Source organism: Galeopterus variegatus, unplaced genomic scaffold (genome assembly GCF_000696425.1).
Source record: "Galeopterus variegatus unplaced genomic scaffold, G_variegatus-3.0.2 Scaffold607, whole genome shotgun sequence".
NCBI lineage: Eukaryota > Metazoa > Chordata > Mammalia > Dermoptera > Cynocephalidae > Galeopterus > Galeopterus variegatus.
The window spans coordinates 517,063-535,110 of record NW_007726718.1 but is presented as its reverse complement, the minus strand read 5'-3'; the positions used below and the strand labels follow the sequence as shown (position 1 = coordinate 535,110).

General features: G+C 42.3%; 1 protein-coding gene across 3 annotated transcripts in view; it reads right to left on the bottom strand.

Moving 5' to 3' along the window:
* Positions 1 to 2,883: 2,883 nt before the first annotated feature.
* NDP (Norrie disease (pseudoglioma)) overlaps positions 2,884 to 18,048 on the bottom strand; it is a 24,991-nt gene continuing 9,826 nt past the window's right edge. The window contains exons 1-3 of one of the 3 annotated variants that reach the window (XM_008570486.1): positions 16,869 to 16,957; positions 12,900 to 13,280; positions 2,884 to 4,129 (exon numbers count right to left, since the gene is read on the bottom strand). In XM_008570486.1, the coding sequence (XP_008568708.1) occupies positions 3,902 to 4,129; positions 12,900 to 13,073 (402 nt within the window). In that variant the 5' untranslated portion in view covers positions 13,074 to 13,280; positions 16,869 to 16,957 and the 3' untranslated portion in view covers positions 2,884 to 3,901. Of the gene's footprint in view, positions 4,130 to 12,899; positions 13,281 to 14,714; positions 14,779 to 16,868; positions 16,958 to 18,048 lie in introns of those variants that run through there. The other 2 variants (XM_008570488.1, XM_008570485.1) reach the window with 2 other exon arrangements.

The window sequence follows — 18,048 nt, the reverse complement described above, 5'->3', positions numbered from 1 at the left end:
AAGGGGTTAACAGCTGACACAACAAACCCTTCCTTGAAGGGGAACTTGGGGGATGCATCTCCATCAAATTTAAAATGTTCTGTGTACCACATGAGAAGATGGTATTAATATTTGAGGACAGAGAATGACTTTAATTAATGAGACATTTTGAATTACTTTCACAATAGAAAAAAAGAAAATGCCTATGTTCTTATAAATGTATAAGGGAATATACCAAAACATGCAATTAATATAGTAAGGACTTACAGGAAAAAAAGGGCTTTAACATTGATTTGTTGGGATGTGATGTTATTTTTCCATGAAATGCTATCCTTCAGCAAGTGTTGCTACGTGCCTGCTTGTGCATTGAAACAAGCATTATTAAGCCAAGAGCTCCTCCCGGGGTGTAATGATAGGGCTATTGCCAGAACACTTCCTAGACCTAAGCCTCTCCACCGTTCTAAGGAACGGAGGGACGGAGGGACGTGTCTGTCCACCAGGATGTGCCTTGCCCTGGAGTCATGGAGAGGGCAGCATGGAAGAAAGCTTCCCTTTCTGACCTAAGCCTTCCCACCCCCACCCCACCTCGGCCCCCACACATTTTGTGTTCCACCTTAGGCAGCTGTCTTGCTCAACTGGGTATGTTTCAACAGGGCCCAAAGAAGTGCCCAAAAGAAAAGTCGTACCTTAATTCCTCCAAGGTCACAAGGCAGAAATCACCTTAATCAAACAGTTCCCCAGTCCTAATGCATATATAGCCTGCTCTATCTAATTCCACATAATGCTTTGGGTGGACTAACAAACACTTGAGTTTAGAAGAAATTCAACCACTATTTTCTCAGGACCAAGAACGGTTTTGTCCTTCATTCTAAGCTTCTGGGAAAGTTCAGGGGCTTACCGCATATATAAGACTTAAGGGATTGGGAAGCTGGGATCTTAAGAAAATCAAGTAAGTTCATAAACCCCTCTATCTTCCACTGCAGTATTAACTCATTATTATTAAATGCTTATAAATAATGAGGGTAAGATTGGTTTACAAGAGACTTGCCCTCTGCCATTATCAATTATCATACAGATTTCTAAGATATTTAAATTTCCCTTTTTTTCTAGACATTTTCTAACATTTTAATTTCCCTTTTTACATACACAGTAAATGGGGAAGGTGAGTGAACATTCCTTAGACATTCCAGGAGTAGTGTTTTTAACTGATCAATGTTTTCATTTGGTTCTCTCTCAATCTTTAGGGGTAGACACCAAAATAAGGCTAAATATGTTTAATTTTAAAAAGATATAATACAAATTCCATAGTAACTTAATATCCAATAATGTCTGAATTCTCTAGGTTCCCAGGGCTATTTTTAGGTCTTTAGAGAAAATATAACTCTTTTTTTCTCTTTCTCAGCCTTGTTATGCCCCCAATAAACTTTACCCTGTCTCGCCACACTCTTTTTTCAGCCCACTAACCAGATTCAGTATCCAAAATCCTGAAAGGAGTGAGGCTCCTGTCGCTAGCAGGAAGAAGGGACAGGAGGCACCCAGAGCTGTGGACGACAGGAAGCCTGGGTTCTAATTCCAAATCCAAGACTAAGTGTGTGACTTTGAGCAAGTTTCTACATTCTGCAGGCCTCCATTTCTCATACAGTTAAGGAGAGAAGAGGATGAGTGGTTTCTAATGGTCTTCCTGATGCCCCTGTCCTATGATTCTCTAATGCTCCAAGCACATTCTGTTCATTTCCATGGGGAAAGCTCTGACAACAAACCATGTAATGGGATTTGAAGGACTATTTTCTATGGCTTCTGGAGAATTTGGAAGATGTGAGTCATACTACTTTCCCCCGCCAGTCTCAAATCAGTAGGAAATGTAGACTGGAGTTTGGGGCATATACGATGTATTAGAGACTCTCAAAGCAAATTTAGTTTTCAAAGCCAAGAGGAGACATTTTAAAGCTGGAAGTATTATTTCTACTTTTTGATTAGTAACATGAAAGGACAGCCATAAATGTGACCAGCAGTCAATAGTTTTATCAGTTAGGAATTATAGCCACTTAACTTTCAGAATTAATTATGATTCTTTTTATGACAAAATCTCTCTTCGTGCAATGGTCCAAATTACCATTTCACATTGCCTTCAGAAGAAATAGACCCTCCATTTTAGCGGACTGGCTGGCTCTGTCACCATGAAGGTTAAGATCAAGGTCAAGGCTTCATAGCATTTGTCTCATTCTGTTTCAAAGCCACAAATACAAATTTAACCCTTCTGGCTGTCTCAAAAAGGTATGAAAGCTGTGCCAAAGAGTAAACAAAACAGCATCTCTACAGAGAAATTCACAGGTTGGTTGTACTAACAGTGGAGAGTGCTGTCATTTCTGGTTAACCAGGACATCATGGTGTCAAGGTTGCCCTGGAAACTGAATTGACAAACCTGGGTTAGTATTGAGATGCCTAAAGTGGACATAGCACTATGCTAGCGTATCCTTGTAATGCTCAGTAGTACCATTGGACCTGGAGCATTGGCCATTCAATGACACATTTTGTGAACTATTTGTCCTCCTGCTGGCTCTTCAGACTTCACTTATGGATATTTATTCTCTTCTGAGAAAAGTGAAGGGATTAAAAAGGCGACTTCTCTATTTCACTACATAGCATCTAAGGAAGCCAGAATGCAACAGATTTTGTGTACATTCAATAAGCTGTATTCTGAGACAAGTAGCCAAATTTCATAAGCCCCTTCCCCCCTTAGTACATTGGTTTTAAAAAATGCCCCTGTCACACATTCTGGACCCCATCTTTCTTTTTTTTGGACCCTTCCCCCACAACATAGAAGATGCTCAAGCACTAGCTACAAGTATCTTATAGTCCACATCGTAGCAGGACATTGAGGAGGAAAAAAACAATAAGACAAAATTTTGAAGATACTCTCTTTTTATTTTAAAACAAGGGAATAACTCAAAATTTGAGCCTCAAGGACCAAAATATATTTGGACAAAATGTTCAGAAGATGTGCCAGGCCACCATTTTGGCAGCAAGCTGCATATGGACAAGTAGATGTTAGAGAACGATGCTCGTGACACAGCTAAAGCTAGAGCACCCCCACGAATGGATTCATACTTGGCTGTTTAATTTGCATGCATGAGTATGGCGCATTCTCCATGCCGCTAGTACACATATGCCTTTTCCAAAGTCTGTGCAGGAGATCCGTATTTTTGCAAGTTTTTAAAAGTCTGCTCCCTTACAAAATTTTACCATAATTTATCTGCAAGAGCCTTCCGGTGACAAATTCTTTATGCTGCCTTTACTTCCCAAAAGTCATTTCTGAATAATAATTATAGCCTTTGAGAGTTCGAGCATCACAGAAGAGAATCTGTTTGTTAGTTATTTTAATGTCAGTTAGCTGGCTATGAGTAAACCTGGCTAAACATATCCACATGCTTGGTTTCTGGAATTTGAAATTGGTATCCTTTAGCAGCAATAGCAACCTTAAACCAAAATGACAAGATTAAAAAAAAAAAAAAACAGAAGATGTACCAAAAAGAATTGGGCTTTTCTGCTTTCCAAACCAAATTCTTCCCTAATATGCACCAAACAGTGACAGCCTGACAATCTTACACGGGGGCCCACTTTTTCCCACTAATGCAGAATTGTTGGAAACCCAAACAGCATTCAGAGCCAAGGGGGGAAATGCCTGAATCTGAAAAGGAACCAGAAGAAATTGTACCAGGGAAAGGAGATGGGAGCTGAAGACCAGTTCCCAGAGTCTCTCTCTCTGTCAACAAGCATGTAGAGTCTTTATTACTAGAATATGCAGAATCCTGTGGGAATTGCTGCATCTTTTTTTGCCTTAACTCTTTTCTTGCCAGTCCTTCCCTGGCTGGTTAAGCTGCCCTTGCAGTTGTCCCATCCAGAAGCCACTCAGCAGCTGGCCTCAAGAGCTGCATTCTTCGCAGTGACAGGAGAGGATGTACCGGTAGGTGGCAGTAAGTCGCATGCCTCCTGAGCAGCGCAGCCGCAACGCCTTCAGCTTGGAGGTCTGGGGCCGGCAGCAGTGACAGGAGGAACGGAAGGGTTGCTTGAGGACAGTGCTGAAGGACACCAAAGGTTCTGAGCGTGACGCCTGGCTGCAGTGCCCCTCACACCTGGCCAGGAGCACCATCTGGGAAAAGAAGAAGAGGCGGTTACCCTGTGGGGATGCCAAAACCTCATCCAGGTACCACAGCATCCTTTGAAAGGCCCTAACACTCCTTGCCAATTCCTGCTGGATTCAACCAGTGTTGTCCAGTGGAATCACCTGATAAACTTAAAAAAAAAAAAAGTCAACACCCAGGCCCCATCTCAGATCATTGAAATTCTTGGGAGTAAAACCCAGGCTTTCGTGGTTCACAAAGCCCCTTAGGTGGTTCCAAAGTGCACTGAGGGTATAGAACCACTGGACGAGGCCCACCACCATGATGCGCAGATAAAATTCAACAAACAAGTTTCTCCTGGCAGGTGGTGGTCTATTTTTGGCCCAATGCATTGCCATTCTACCAGCAGCGAACTGCAGAAAGCCATTCCAAAACGAAGTCAAGCAGTAAATAAAGAATGACTACAGGAAAAAGGAATTGGTAGGTGATGGAGTTTGGATATGTTGTCCCCGCCAAAACTCATGTGGAAATCTGATCCCCGATGTGGCAGTGCTGGAAGCTGTTTGAGTCATGGGGGCGGATCCCTCACGAATGGATTAATGCTCTCCCTAGTTGGGGGGAAGTAATGAATGAGATCTCACTCTATTAGTTCCCACGAGAGCTAGTTGTTTAAAAGACCCTGGCACCTCCTCTCTCTCTCTCTTGCTTCCTCTCACCATGTGATCTGCTTGTATCCGCAGGCTGCCTGCCACTTTCTGCCATGAGTAGAAGCAGCCTGAGGCCTGTGCCAGATGCAGCAGTCCCAGAATCGTCAGCCAAATAAACCTCTTTTCTTTATAAATTGCCCAGTCTCAGGTATTCTGTTATAGCAACACAAAATGGACTAATACAGTAGGGAATCACTAAACGAAAGGAACATGGTTTTGCAGAAGAAAAAGGGGTAATCCGAGCCATGCTTATGGAAGAAATACTCCAGGTGCTGCAAGTTGAGACAACAGGATGAAGTAGAGCTGAGGCACATTTGGGGCCCTGGGATCACACTCCAGGGTTTACACACTGAAGGAGCCTGAGATGTGTGCAATCACATCTGCATCTTCAGAGCCATTTGGGGCTAATATTAGATTGCAACTATTCTGACCATCTCCATTTCCAAAAGTTTGGCCTAGAGTTACAGAGGCTTTGTGCCCTTTATTGTGGCTCTTAATCTGGCTGTAGTAAACAGACTCCTTTTAGAATCAGATGAAAACCACCGAAGTTATCCCCAGAAAAATGTACATAAGCACACACTCAGTATTTTGCATATAACTTAAGGGGATGTACAAAATGGTCATTTGTGTATCCTATACATACGTCCTGGTATCCTGTGAGTAGAAGTCTTGGGTAGAGTAGAGTGGGGCAGTTTGAGTCACTAAGCTATGTAACCCTATATACAGGGGTGGGGAACCTGAAATTATTGGTGCATGTTTATGTCAGAGGGTCTTGCTTGGCAACTTGCATATTAGGTGATGGAGAAAAAGTTGTACTATAACTCCAGAACCAGCAACAAGATCATAACAAGCAGAACTGTTTAAATGAAAGATTAAAAGATACATATATACGGATGAAACTTTTTGACATTTACCTTATGATTTTGAGTAATTAGCAGTTATTATTAAATACTCACCAGCTATTATCTCTGACATATTCGTATAGGGCAGAATTAAAACCCAGGGATTAAAGGAAGAAAATGGCAGGGCTGGCTGGTTAGCTCAGTTGGTTAGAGCACAGCCTTATAACACCAAGGTTGAGGGTTGGGTTCTCCGTACCGGCCAGCCACAAAAAAAAAGGAAGTGGCCAGCCCATCTTTCCAAAAGGGGGAAAAAATGACTTCTAATAATTATAGATTATTACTGTTATTATCTGAGAAGATGCTGGGGGTAAATCCAGCAATCACTTAGCAACCAACAAAGGAATATGAAACAAGGGAATATGAGATACTAGGAATAAACCCAGCAGGGCTTGGGAGGAATAAGCTGCACTAGACCAACTGATTTAATTTCTCTGAAAGATCACAGAGGCAGAGAAAAAATGGCAGCTGTAAGCTGTTTTGATTTTATTAAAGCTTTTGATTCTATCCTGCTTGCTCTTCACATTGGTAGGCAAAATAAACATGATCTGAAACAGATTTTAAGAGATTATACCATAGGTCAGTAGGACACAGGCCAGTCCCTGGTACCCCCCACCATCTCTCTAATGAGAGAGAGTCCAAAGTCCTCCCTAGTCCCTTCTCCCCACACCTGCCAGTACATGGGAAGAGCTGCTTGACACCTCACCTTGGAGTAGTGCCAAAGTTGCTGATCTCTAATCTAGATAATCTATTAGGTGGATTAAGTGGTTATTCAAAGAGTCACGAGTCTTTAAAGGTCCAGTTTCAGCCTGGGTAGATATGACAAACCTGTGCCAACAGACAATTCAAAAGGGCCAAAGACAACATGGGGCATCATACCCGAATGACACATATACAGGTGAACTGAACATAGACCTAACTAACCAGGCCATGAACACTGTCTTAACATGACCAAGTCAGCAGTGTAGGGCCATTTGTAGATGAGTTAACCTGATTGTGATTTCACTAAAAATTTTCAGGGTGTCAAGCTCCACCTCCAGCCCACTCTGAAGGGCAAGAACTCCAGCACTAAAGGACCTGGGCCACCTCCAATGGGCCGGCCTGGCCTCTCTTTCTCACGAGCTGGACTTTCTGCACAAGGAGAATGCACAGACATGTACAATAAACACCTTCAGTGGCTGTCCCTAGCCTTCAGAATAAAATCCGAAATCCTGAACAGGAGTCAAGGCCCTCCGTGACCCGGGTTTCCCATATCTTTCTAGTCTTATGCCTGTTCTCATCACCCACGCCCTACTCTGATCAAGCTTAGCTACTTGGGAGCCCATGGAACTGACCCCAATTTCCCACCTTCTTGCTTTTGCTCGTGTCTTCCCTCTTCCAAGAATGTTCTTTCCACCTGGCTCTGCCTTTTAAAATCCCACCTATCTATGCTCTGGCCAAATTCAAATGACTTCTCTTCAAAAAAGAGACAGGTATTGGACCCTTGCTGTTCTCAACATACATGCATTCCCTCTCAGAGATCTCAGTATATAGATCTCAGCTCAAAGCTGGAAACTAGATGGAAATCTATCCCTGTTTTGTGCACGTGTGTTGGAGGGGCAAAGCGGGAGTGTGGAAGATAAGATCCATAAGTGGGTATTGTTCAGGTATGGAAGCAATAACCATCTGCTTTCCAGATTCACCTTTGATAGTGTACATTTTAACGCCTGTCATGCCTCACCTGTGTTTCAGTACTTCGTGAACATCTTCTGACCTCTTCCAAACCAGAGCTTCTCAGACTGGAATGTACATGGGAATCGGCTAGGATCTTGTTTAAAAGTAGGTTCTGGTTGAGTAATTCTGGACTGGGGCCCAAGATTCTGCATTTCTCATAATGTTCTAGTTGATGTTGGTACTGCTGGGATGACACTTTGAGTAGCAAGGTTCTGGACCCGTTAAAGTTTGAGGGCTCTGTTCAAGATGAACTACTAGATAGTGATCATTTAGTTAATAAGAGCATTTATTGAGTGCTTACAACATGAGTTATCTCATTTAACCTTCCTAACAATCCTAGAAGAAAGGCACTATTCTGATCTGGACGGTTTGTTGCAGATGAAGAAACTGAGGCTTTAATTTCAGTAACTTGCCCAAACTCACATATCTGGCAAAAGGCAGAGCTGGCATCAAACCCAGGTCTGCCCCAAACCAAACTCTTAATGGAAACCACTACAATACCTGCCTCCTGCTATTAAGATGTTTTCCTGAGGCCTGAGCCAACTCACACCCTTTCTAATCTACATTGACCTGCTTCTGGGAGCCCTGACCATGTCATTACCAGATACATATACGTCTAACCTTTTTCTTAGGGGCTTCCTGAGACATGGTGTCACCACTCCCAAGCTTATGTGGAGCGGGATCTTCCAAGAGCCATGACTGATAAGATATCTCCAGTAATATCAGAATAAAGACCCACCTAGAGCAGCTTTTTGGCTATTCTCTTTTGCCCCGACTGAGTGGGAAGCACATTTTGCCTTCTTCTCAGCAGTGAATACTGTGCTCCCCTATTTCTATGGCACCTTTTGAAGCACCCCTTTCTTATCCAAAACAAGACCCCCCATGCTTCTCCCATCCCTTCCCTCATCAGCAACCTCAATAGCCAGGGACCCGGGTCAACCTCCAAAGGGTCCATGTCAAGCTGAGGGCACCAACAAAATTGCAACCAGGGGAACAAAGTGGCATGGGGAATGGTGGGGATTTGAAAGGGTGGGTGGGAACCCAGCTCACTCCAGCCAGAGTGGTCACCAGTCAAAGAGACATGAAGAGGCCTTTGCACACAGAACCTCCCTTCCCTCTCTCCCCCGCTTATAAATATTACAAAGGCAAAAACTTTGTCCTTTTTTTTTTCTTTCTTTCCACTTTAGTGTCTCCAGCACCTTCCACAGCGCCTGCACATAGTAGGCACTTTGTAAAAATTTGACTCTTTTTAAAAATCATGTCGTATCTCTCAAGTAGTCAATTGTGTTATAAACTCAATATTCTTGACTCATACCATAAGCTTCATGGGCAGCAGTAAGAGATGGCTTGGGGGTCCTAACAGCTCCCTCCCAACACTGAGGCTCAGCCCTTAGCACACTAGGCCCCTGTTCCTCTGGGAATGTTCCTAGGCTTTGTCCCCTGAACCCTCCTCCTCCTCCTTCTCCTTTTTTGTTGCCCCTTAGGGTCCCCACCCACTCCTATGGCTCTTAAGAGTTCAGACTACCGATCCGTGTTTGGGTCCATGCCCTGGCCTGGGGTTACCATCTCCCACTCGTCACTCACCCCCACCAACCCCTTCTCCCTCCACTCACTGGGTAAGGGAGGTCAGACAATACGGTCTGTTTCTCTTTGACTTTTGGCCTCCCTCTTAGCACCCATCGCAGTGGCTTACATTGACTTTGCTCTTCTGCCTCACCCTGTATTTAACAAGAACCACAATGAGGTTCATTTTCCTAATCCTTTAAGGCTATAGGAGATCCCAACAGTTATTGAGGTCTCAGTAGTGACTAAAATAGAAAAGTGAGTCTAAACACCTGCCCAGTTTATAACTTCATCAGCAAGATCATAATATCATTTATTAAATGTCTATTATATGCCAAACACTGTGTTGGATGCTTTACAAATATTATCACTAACACTCATACCCACATCCTCAGCTCCATTTTGCATGGGAAAAAATTGAGGGGCCCAGAAATTACTTAGCTTCCCCAAAGTCACCCATTTGGCAAGCTGTGGAGCCAGAATTGGAAACCAGGTCTGTCTCACTTCAAAGCCTGGGGTGCCTGAGTTCCCTTCAAGACTCCCCAGGCAGCCCATTTCCATTAACCACTGACCTTTTGCCTGTTTGCTCCACAGCCCTGACTCACTCAAAATTTCAGGGAAACTTGGTCTCCTGTTGCATCGCAGGAGCCCCAAATCTGAAAGGGCACTCACGTAGTGTTTGCCTATTCCAGAGAAGTCACCCAGGCCAGTAGGTAGAGTCATCGGTTTATTAGACTTACGGGAGGTGCCGAAGGTGGCTGGTCAGCTAGAAATCCTGCCCCATCATGGGATACATACAACAGTTATATAGTGAACAGATCAAAGGAGAGGTGTAAATCATTCGTGTGCTTATGTGTAGACCCTCACCCAACTCAGAGCTCGCAGGAGATCTGGCTGTGTATAAGTTAACTTACTTGTTACCTCCTGGCTCCAGAGTAGTTAACATTACTGTTCTAATTCCATTTACATGCTAATTTATTTACTCAGGGCTCCTGCTTCCTACTGTCTTCCATTTGTCTTAAAGGAGACATGCCTTTCCTTGGGTAACTACCTTGGCCAGGGGGGAGGGGAACTCTGGCATGCACAGGGAGTGGGGATAGGTCTATGTCCCGCATTTACCTTACACTCATGAAGATTGTAAATGAACCTGCCACTCCCAGGATCTTTAGTACCCAATGCCAGGAGGTGCCACCACTTAAAGCCAACAGGCAGATACTAATCTGTGGCCACACTGTCCTCCCTAGAGGGCCACTGTGCTCAGTCTTTTCTACCTAACTCCATCTCAGCCCTTTCTTGAATTGCTAGGATGAACAGACAGCCTCACTGAAGTCTCCCAGGAAAGCTTTCACTGCTATTTCTCTTTTCTAGAAAAATTGCTGAGTGTAAATCATTATTGCCAGCAGATCAAAAGTTGAGCCTGGACTTCTAAACAGTGACTCCTACATTCTACTTGCATTCCTCCAATATGAAGGTCCAAGTGGTCACAATATGAATGCCTCGAGGCAGACACTGCCATTCCCTGGCCATATGGCATCAAGCAACCTACTTAACACTTCTCTCAGGTTTCTGTTTTCCTTACGGGTAGAATGGGAATAATAATGCCTGCCATCACAGGTTTGTTGGGAATAATCAGATTATACAGTATGAGGTGCCTGACATATTAGGTGTTCAAGCAGATACCCTCTGTTTTCTGACCTTCCTTCTGTCATCCTGAGCTGGGGTCACATCTGTCTTCACAAGGCCACACTCTGGATAAATGTAAGTCAGGAAGTGTTAACAGTTGGCAGGCAAACGGTAGGAGCATGTCTGCTAAATAACGGCCCTTGAACATGATGTTGAAAGAAAATTTTTGTAGAGAGAAAAAATCCACCCTAGTCTCTTCTAGATCGTTGTTGGCTCAATTCTAGACACCAGCTAAATGTTTTATCCAAAGTCTCTAAAGGCGAACAATTTCATTAATTGATCTGAGACCCATTAGAGAGAAGATCAGCCTGAGTCTGTGAGAGTTAAGAATTATAGAATATTTCCAAATGAAAAACAGTTTTGTTCCTGGATACGTAGAGAAAATCTAATCCAGAAAAGGTCTGGGTAGTTGAGATTCTGCCAGGCATATTTCATGGCCAAAGAAGAAAGGTTTATAATTATAAGCACCATTTACATAAAACTATTGCTATATTTGGGACAGTTCGGGATGTTTGAAAACAGATTGTTCCCATGAAATTACAAGCATTTCTCCTGCTATCACAATTTTGCGCTGTTATTTGCCATGTTATTCTGGAAAAAAACAAAGGTGAACAAAAGTAGACTGAAGTCTGTTTCTAAGATTCACACTCAGACACTGAGAGTGTGTTGGGTTTGAGTTAATAACGTCTCTTCTTGCTAAGGCATCATTCCACCCAATCTTTCCGAATTGTCTTCTAGTTTTTCTAGATGCTCCTATTTCTCTGTTCCTTTCTATCATCACATTGACACTTTCTTTGAAATAATTTTAATTCCTTTTTTTAAAAGAATCATGATTATAGAGGACAACTCCCCAGGGGGAGAAACCATCCATGGAGTAAGAAACACTAAGTATCAATGCTGTCCGCTTCTAAAGGGGGAGGCAGGGGGAAGCTAACGATTGCTCCAGTCAACCTCTACTTGGGCCTACAATTTCTGAGCGATCACAGTTGTAAAAACACTTCTCATAGTTTCTCCTCAATTTGTTTTAGTTTTCCTAAAAAGGGATTGTAGCCTCGCAAAAATTTACGTTCACCTATTTACTCCTTTTTTAGTTCTACAAGTACAAATGAGAGCCAGTAAGTTTTTCTCGAGTGGAAAATCTCTATTTTTTCCCACAGTCATAGGCTGTATTAATATAATGGTTAAAGCGATTTAACTCAAATTCTGTTTCCCCCAAATTAAAACAAGCCATCATCATTGAGCTATAATCAGAGAAGTTATGGAAATTTTAAAGGCAGACAGAAGTCCTAATGTTTTAAATGAAGGGTGGAGAGATTGACTTATATGGTCTTAATTCTAGTGGTTATTACAAAAAAATCTTAATTATACTGGTAATTTTAAAAAATACTTGCCATATGAGAATGTTTAAATGGTTTTAGTCTCAGGACTAAAAGTGAACGTTTCTGAGGTTGGGCTAAACAAATTTTTATTTACCAAGTAAAGACAAATTTCATTCATGTGACCGTTTGGGGGCAGTGACAGTCATGAGAACTCTCATTCAGAGTTCATTCCTCCTTGTAATGTGCCTCCCTTCTGGGTGGTCCATGTGACTGGCCACTCCTTGGTGGTTTTTCAAGCATGATGTTCCTTCGCAGACCTCATCTCAACACTGAGGGATAGGTTGCCTCTGCCAGAAACACGCAACCTAGTAGTTTGGCTAACCAATGTAAAAATTATAAATGATCAAATTGCCATCTTATCTTTTAGAATCATTTAAACATAAATGTGGCACATGGAGAGAGACTTGGACCACAAAGCCAGTGACCAACTATTTCACCAGGAAACTCTCTGAAGAGCCCTCCAAGAAGTGTGTTCCACTGCTCATTCATTCATTCTCCTTGCATTCTCTTCCTCTTTATTTCTGGTGGAAGTAGGAGTTACGATAACCTGTAGACTCCATTTTTCTTTCTTGAAAAAGGACACTACAGCTCATAAATTTCACAGCCAGAGACAAAAGACACCCCTCCCACTGGATGGGCGTGCACACGGTTAATTAGGCAGCTTTACTGACAAAAAAGTGCAAAGCATGGTGGGAAACCCTCAAAGCACGATTCTCCCACAAGCCCTGCAGGCCAGCCATACGGCTCAAGTTTGGGCTGTGATCACAGTCCTCCATCCTCTGACAAAGAAATATGGCTTCTCTCCTGTTTCCAGGGGGAAATGCTACCCTCACAGAGACCTCAGTCTGGTCTTACCTTTGAGCTACACTTGTACAATGGATGGCTGATAGAATCGACATAGTGGTGCCGCATGCAGCGTCGAGGGTCCGAGTCCATCATGAACGAGCTGTCCATTTTGCTGTCTGTATCTCCCATTATCGCCAGCAGGGACAGCATGGAAAAGGATGCAGCTAGTACATGATTTCTCATTGTTGTAAGGAAAAACTTCTCCAGAAGAACAGCAGAGGGAGGCAGAGGACAAAAAATTGGAAATGCCTTCGCCTCCTAGGATCCAGTTCCTTTCAAGGAAAGGGCAGGATCTGGCTGAAGCTTTCTGGTTGTCATTGTCCTTTGTAGGCTGAAGTTTTGTCTTACTTTTTGCACTTGCAATCCATCATCCCAGTATCTGCCACACAGCTGGAATAAAAACAGAAATTATTTTCCCCAGAAATATTTACCCAGAAACACTAATGGAACCCAGGAGGTACTGAGTAGAATTTTCCGTGTCATTTGGAGTGGAGAATATCGGTTTCTAGAGTGTGATTAGCATAAGCTGTCATCCATTTCACGCACACACACACCCCAACTTATGCTACATATTTATAACCATTTGGAGGCGGACACAATGGTTTAATGGAAGCACATGTTGACTTTAATTGCTGGAGTCCATGTTCCTAGGGGCAAGAATAGTTTGAACTCATGGTAAAGATTAAACACGTGGTTCTGGTCATAGCATAACTGAATTGGGTAGTCTCATCTTTATCTTGGGTTGGTGGGGGCAGGAGGGTCTATTCAGTTTCTCAGTAAGCTTTGGTGTCAACATCAGCTTACAGGGTTAAAGAGGAGGCAGGTCAGCACTCATGAACACAGGCCACGTCCCACAGGGCAACACATTTCCCATGTCCGTGTCCACACCCACTCATACACCTAGTTTTCCACTTCTGTGTTCGGGGCTCATCCTGTTTTTGTTTTAAGCCCTATGCCACCCAGCATTAATGACAAACTACATCTGAAATACACATTTTGCTAACCAGCCTCCAGCATGGTTAAGGCAGCTCATATGTATGTGCCAGCAGAGTCACACATTTCTGCACAGCCTTTGTAGCCTGAGTGATGCCGTAACTGGAAAAAGAAAGCTGTCCTTCGAGTAGAGACTTACCATTAAAATGGGATCATATCATACCAGCTTTCCTGAAATTTGCTTTGTTCTTTTAACTATACCTCTTGGACAAAGGATTGGGGTCCAGAGATCTCCTGAGATCACCTCACTCACCCCTAGGCATGACCAACATGGATGCTTTTTATCACACCGGAAGACAGAGAGTATCAAAAATATTTTCAAACATGTAGGAAAATTGGGGGCACCTGATATTACATCCAAAACAAAAGAAACACAATCATTAAAGCTTCAGAAAAACTTTCAAACGTATTTCAGATAAAAGTTTGATTATTTTGCTCATAGCACAACATTTTTTTAAGCTTCCTACTCATGAACAGTCTGAATAAACAGGGCAAAGTGCTGATAAAATTGAGATTAGAAGTTCAAGGTGGAATAAGCCAATTTGTATAACTCTAAGAGAGTGGCCCCAGACCCACTTAGTCTCAATTAGCTGCTTTGAAAATGCGGGGCAAAGGATCCTAGACGGAAAAGAGAGTATGAGATAGGGCTGTTTCAGAACAGAACATCTCTGGCAACAGCAAAGCCTCATGTGTTTCAGGGAATCCTATAAATTGCAGAAAGGGCAGGGACCAGTAATGAGGAACCCACCCAGACTTGAGTCCTGGTACTGCCATTAATTAGCTGGGAAACCTCACACAGATCATTTAAACTCTTCCAGCCCATTTCCTCACCTGCAGAGCTGGGGAGTTGGCACAGATGGTATGTCCTATCCCCTCCTCTTCTAAAATGCCACCACTTGATAGCTACGGATTCAACTACCACCATTTCCATATGCAGAAGGTAATCCTAAAGTTGAGGAGACCATTTTTTATACAACTTTGCACCACTTTTCTTTATGCTAATGGCAGCATCTCATTAAAATGGATCAATCCTATGCCCAAAGTTCCAAATCAGCAAAGGATGCAAAAGAGCATTTCTTTGTTTTCCTTTCAGATGTATATTCCAGATTTTCCTATACACATTACCCTGAAACTCGCCAAGACTTCAGCTCAAAGAGTCAGGACTTTCTTGGGGTCCATGTTTAAGAGGATGCAGTATTACTGACCATTTCCTGAGTTTCAATGACTAAATTATCCTAAGCGGTTATCTGTCTCTTTGAAGACTTAATTAGTCTCAGACAGAGAATTGATTAGATTTCTCCTCTCACCACCCCAGTCTACAGGTATTTCCCCCAGGAGTCGATGGCAAAAAGATGAAGGGAAAAGCAGACATTTCAGTCCTTGTCCTCCCTTCCCATTGCCAGCAACTTCTCTTCAGAGCCATGGCCAGGAGGTATGGTTAAATGAAGTAAGCGAATTAAAGAAAAACATATAGCATGATCACAAAAACAACATCAATAACAAAACCCTGCATGTGGGTATGTACAGTTGTATTCATTGTCATTTCCACTTTCTCCATAGGAAAAGAAATATAAAGGGCCCTTATACATAGAAGATGGGCACCCTCACTTACTAAAGAGAAATGAAAATTAAAGTGCTTTGAGATAACTTTCTTCAACCAATCAGATTTACAAAGATTCCAAAGTCTAATTACTCACCCTGTTGGCAAGACCGTGAGAAAACAGACCCATTTTGGAGACAGTACAGTATAAATTGGTACAAACTCTGTAGAGACCAATTTGGCAATCTTTTAAAAATGCAAGTGTATATAATTTAGACCTGGCAATTCCACTTCTGGAATTGTCCTACATGTAAAATCTCATGAGCACATGGTTGTAATAGCAAAAAATCGGAAACAGCACAAAATATCCATCAATAGGGGACTGATAAATTGTATTACACAACATTCATGCAATGGAATACTGGGCAACTATATAAAGAAGGAGGCAGAAACTCTATGTACTGATTTGTGTTAAAATAGGGAGGAAGAAGAATATATATTTGTGAGAGAGAAGCTCTGGAAGGATATCCAGGAAACTAATAAAATTATTTACCTGAGGGAGTTGGGGGATAGACATGGGAAAAAGACTTTTCACAATATACCATTTCATATCTTTAGATTTTTGAACTTGTAAATGTAATACCTACCCAAATACAAAAAGCCTTTCTCTTTTTAAAGCTCACCTTAAAAGTGGTAACTAAGTTAATGGATGTTTAATGTTTGTGTCAGTTTGAATATATTAATAATATTATATTCTTATTTCTTGTAAATGTGGGAAGACACACCAGTGTTTTTTCTTAGTCAAATACTGTTCCAGGTGGACCTTTTCGTTCTTGTACACTACTGCCACCTAGTAGCAACATCCTGAATTGCAAGCACAGTTAATTTTTTCTTGAAAGGTGAATAAAACACTTCTGCAAGCAAATATTATGATGTTTATACTTGTAAAGAAAATAGTTAATGTCACATACGATGTAACTTTATTATATGGTTTTCTCTTTAGAGGTGATAAGCTGAACCCAGAAGTAATGAAAAATAAAAGAGAGAGAGAAGAAATGTTGCTTTGACCAATTCTAAGAAATAGATTTTTCACTTCAACATACTCACAAAGCATGATACTTTTTGCTCAGTTATATTAAACTCTGAAATGAGGATGCAAGAAATAGTGTAAATATACCACAGAACTCACAGAACCCTCAGTACAAAAAGGTAAGACTCTTGCAATCTAACACTGGGATTTTTTTGGCTGTAAGTGTTCAAATGGAATGAACCAACACTGATGTGTTGAAGAAGAAATAAAAATAAAGCTCACGAAACGAGCAGTGCTAAGTGGAGTTGTCTTATTGTGTTGGTCAGTGTGTGTCTAGGTGAAATGTGCAGAGTGTGGGGAGCAGGGGGTAGGAGGAGACCTCCAAATAGGAAAATCAGGAATTAAGAAAACTTACATCATTGAGATCCACTGAGTTTCTGCAGCATAGGGTTATTTCTGCCTTGTAGGAGCTTCTTTCATTTTCTTAAAACTAGAGTAATTCCAGTTTGCCTTAGTTTTTTCAGGACTTAGAGCCTCGGCGCAGCCAGCGATGAATTGAATGGCAGAACGACTCTCTTGCTGAACTCAGTAGCCCCGTGGCCGCGCTGTGCCCTGGGTACAGTCTCTGAGACATGGACTTGGCCCACGTACAGAGCCCACATTCTAATAGCTCCAATGTGGAGCCTCTGTCGGCAGAAGAGGCACGTAGGCTGGCGTGCCCGACTTTGGAACTACCCTCCAAAGGATACCAGTGGAAAAGAACAACTGGTGCCCAGATTTCCCCACCTGTCATCCTCAGCGAAATAATATAGCAGAGCTTACAGCGGGCCCAGCCTCCTGGGTGAGAGATGGTGTTGTGCCCACAGATCAGCTCACTCTTGGGCTGACCTTCTGCCTGGCAGAGGGTAAAGCACTGGTTTCAGGCAAGTTATTCCAACAACAGGCTAAGACAAGTGGCATGTGCCAAGAATGGCCTTATTCTTGCCCTGCTTGCCAGGCAAAGGAGGGCGGCACTTTGGTATCCAGATTCTCCCTGCCTCCCCCTCCCAACACACACCCCAGGCTGGTTTCAGTACTAATGTATGCAGGTATTCCCTCCCATGGCTTCTTTCAACCAATTTTTTTTAAAACACATATTCATCGAACACCTACTATGTGCCTCCTTTTGCTCTAGCAGAGAAGAGGTAAGGGTCAGGGAAAAAAGTAGGCCCTATCCTAGATTCCTCTACTTGCATCTACAAGCAAAGAGTTTTGGCCTATTTTTTTCCTGGGTAATTTTTTTGGACACATTGATAAACCCCCTTAACATCTAATTGGTATCCAATATGCACTGCATCATTTCTAAGAAGATCAAATTCAGCATATAAAATATAATGACTTTGGAATGGAGTCAGTGTAAACAGAATTGTTTGATATTTACCGTAACTTTTAAAAATCATAATTTGAGGGCTGGCCAGTTCACTCACTTGGTTAGAGTGCAGTGTTGATAACACCAAGGTCAAGGGTTCAGATCTCCATACCGGCCGGACACCAAAAAAAAAAAAAAAAAAAAAGGAAAAAAAAAAAGTTTTTGGTAAAGGGGGCTTTTTTTTTTT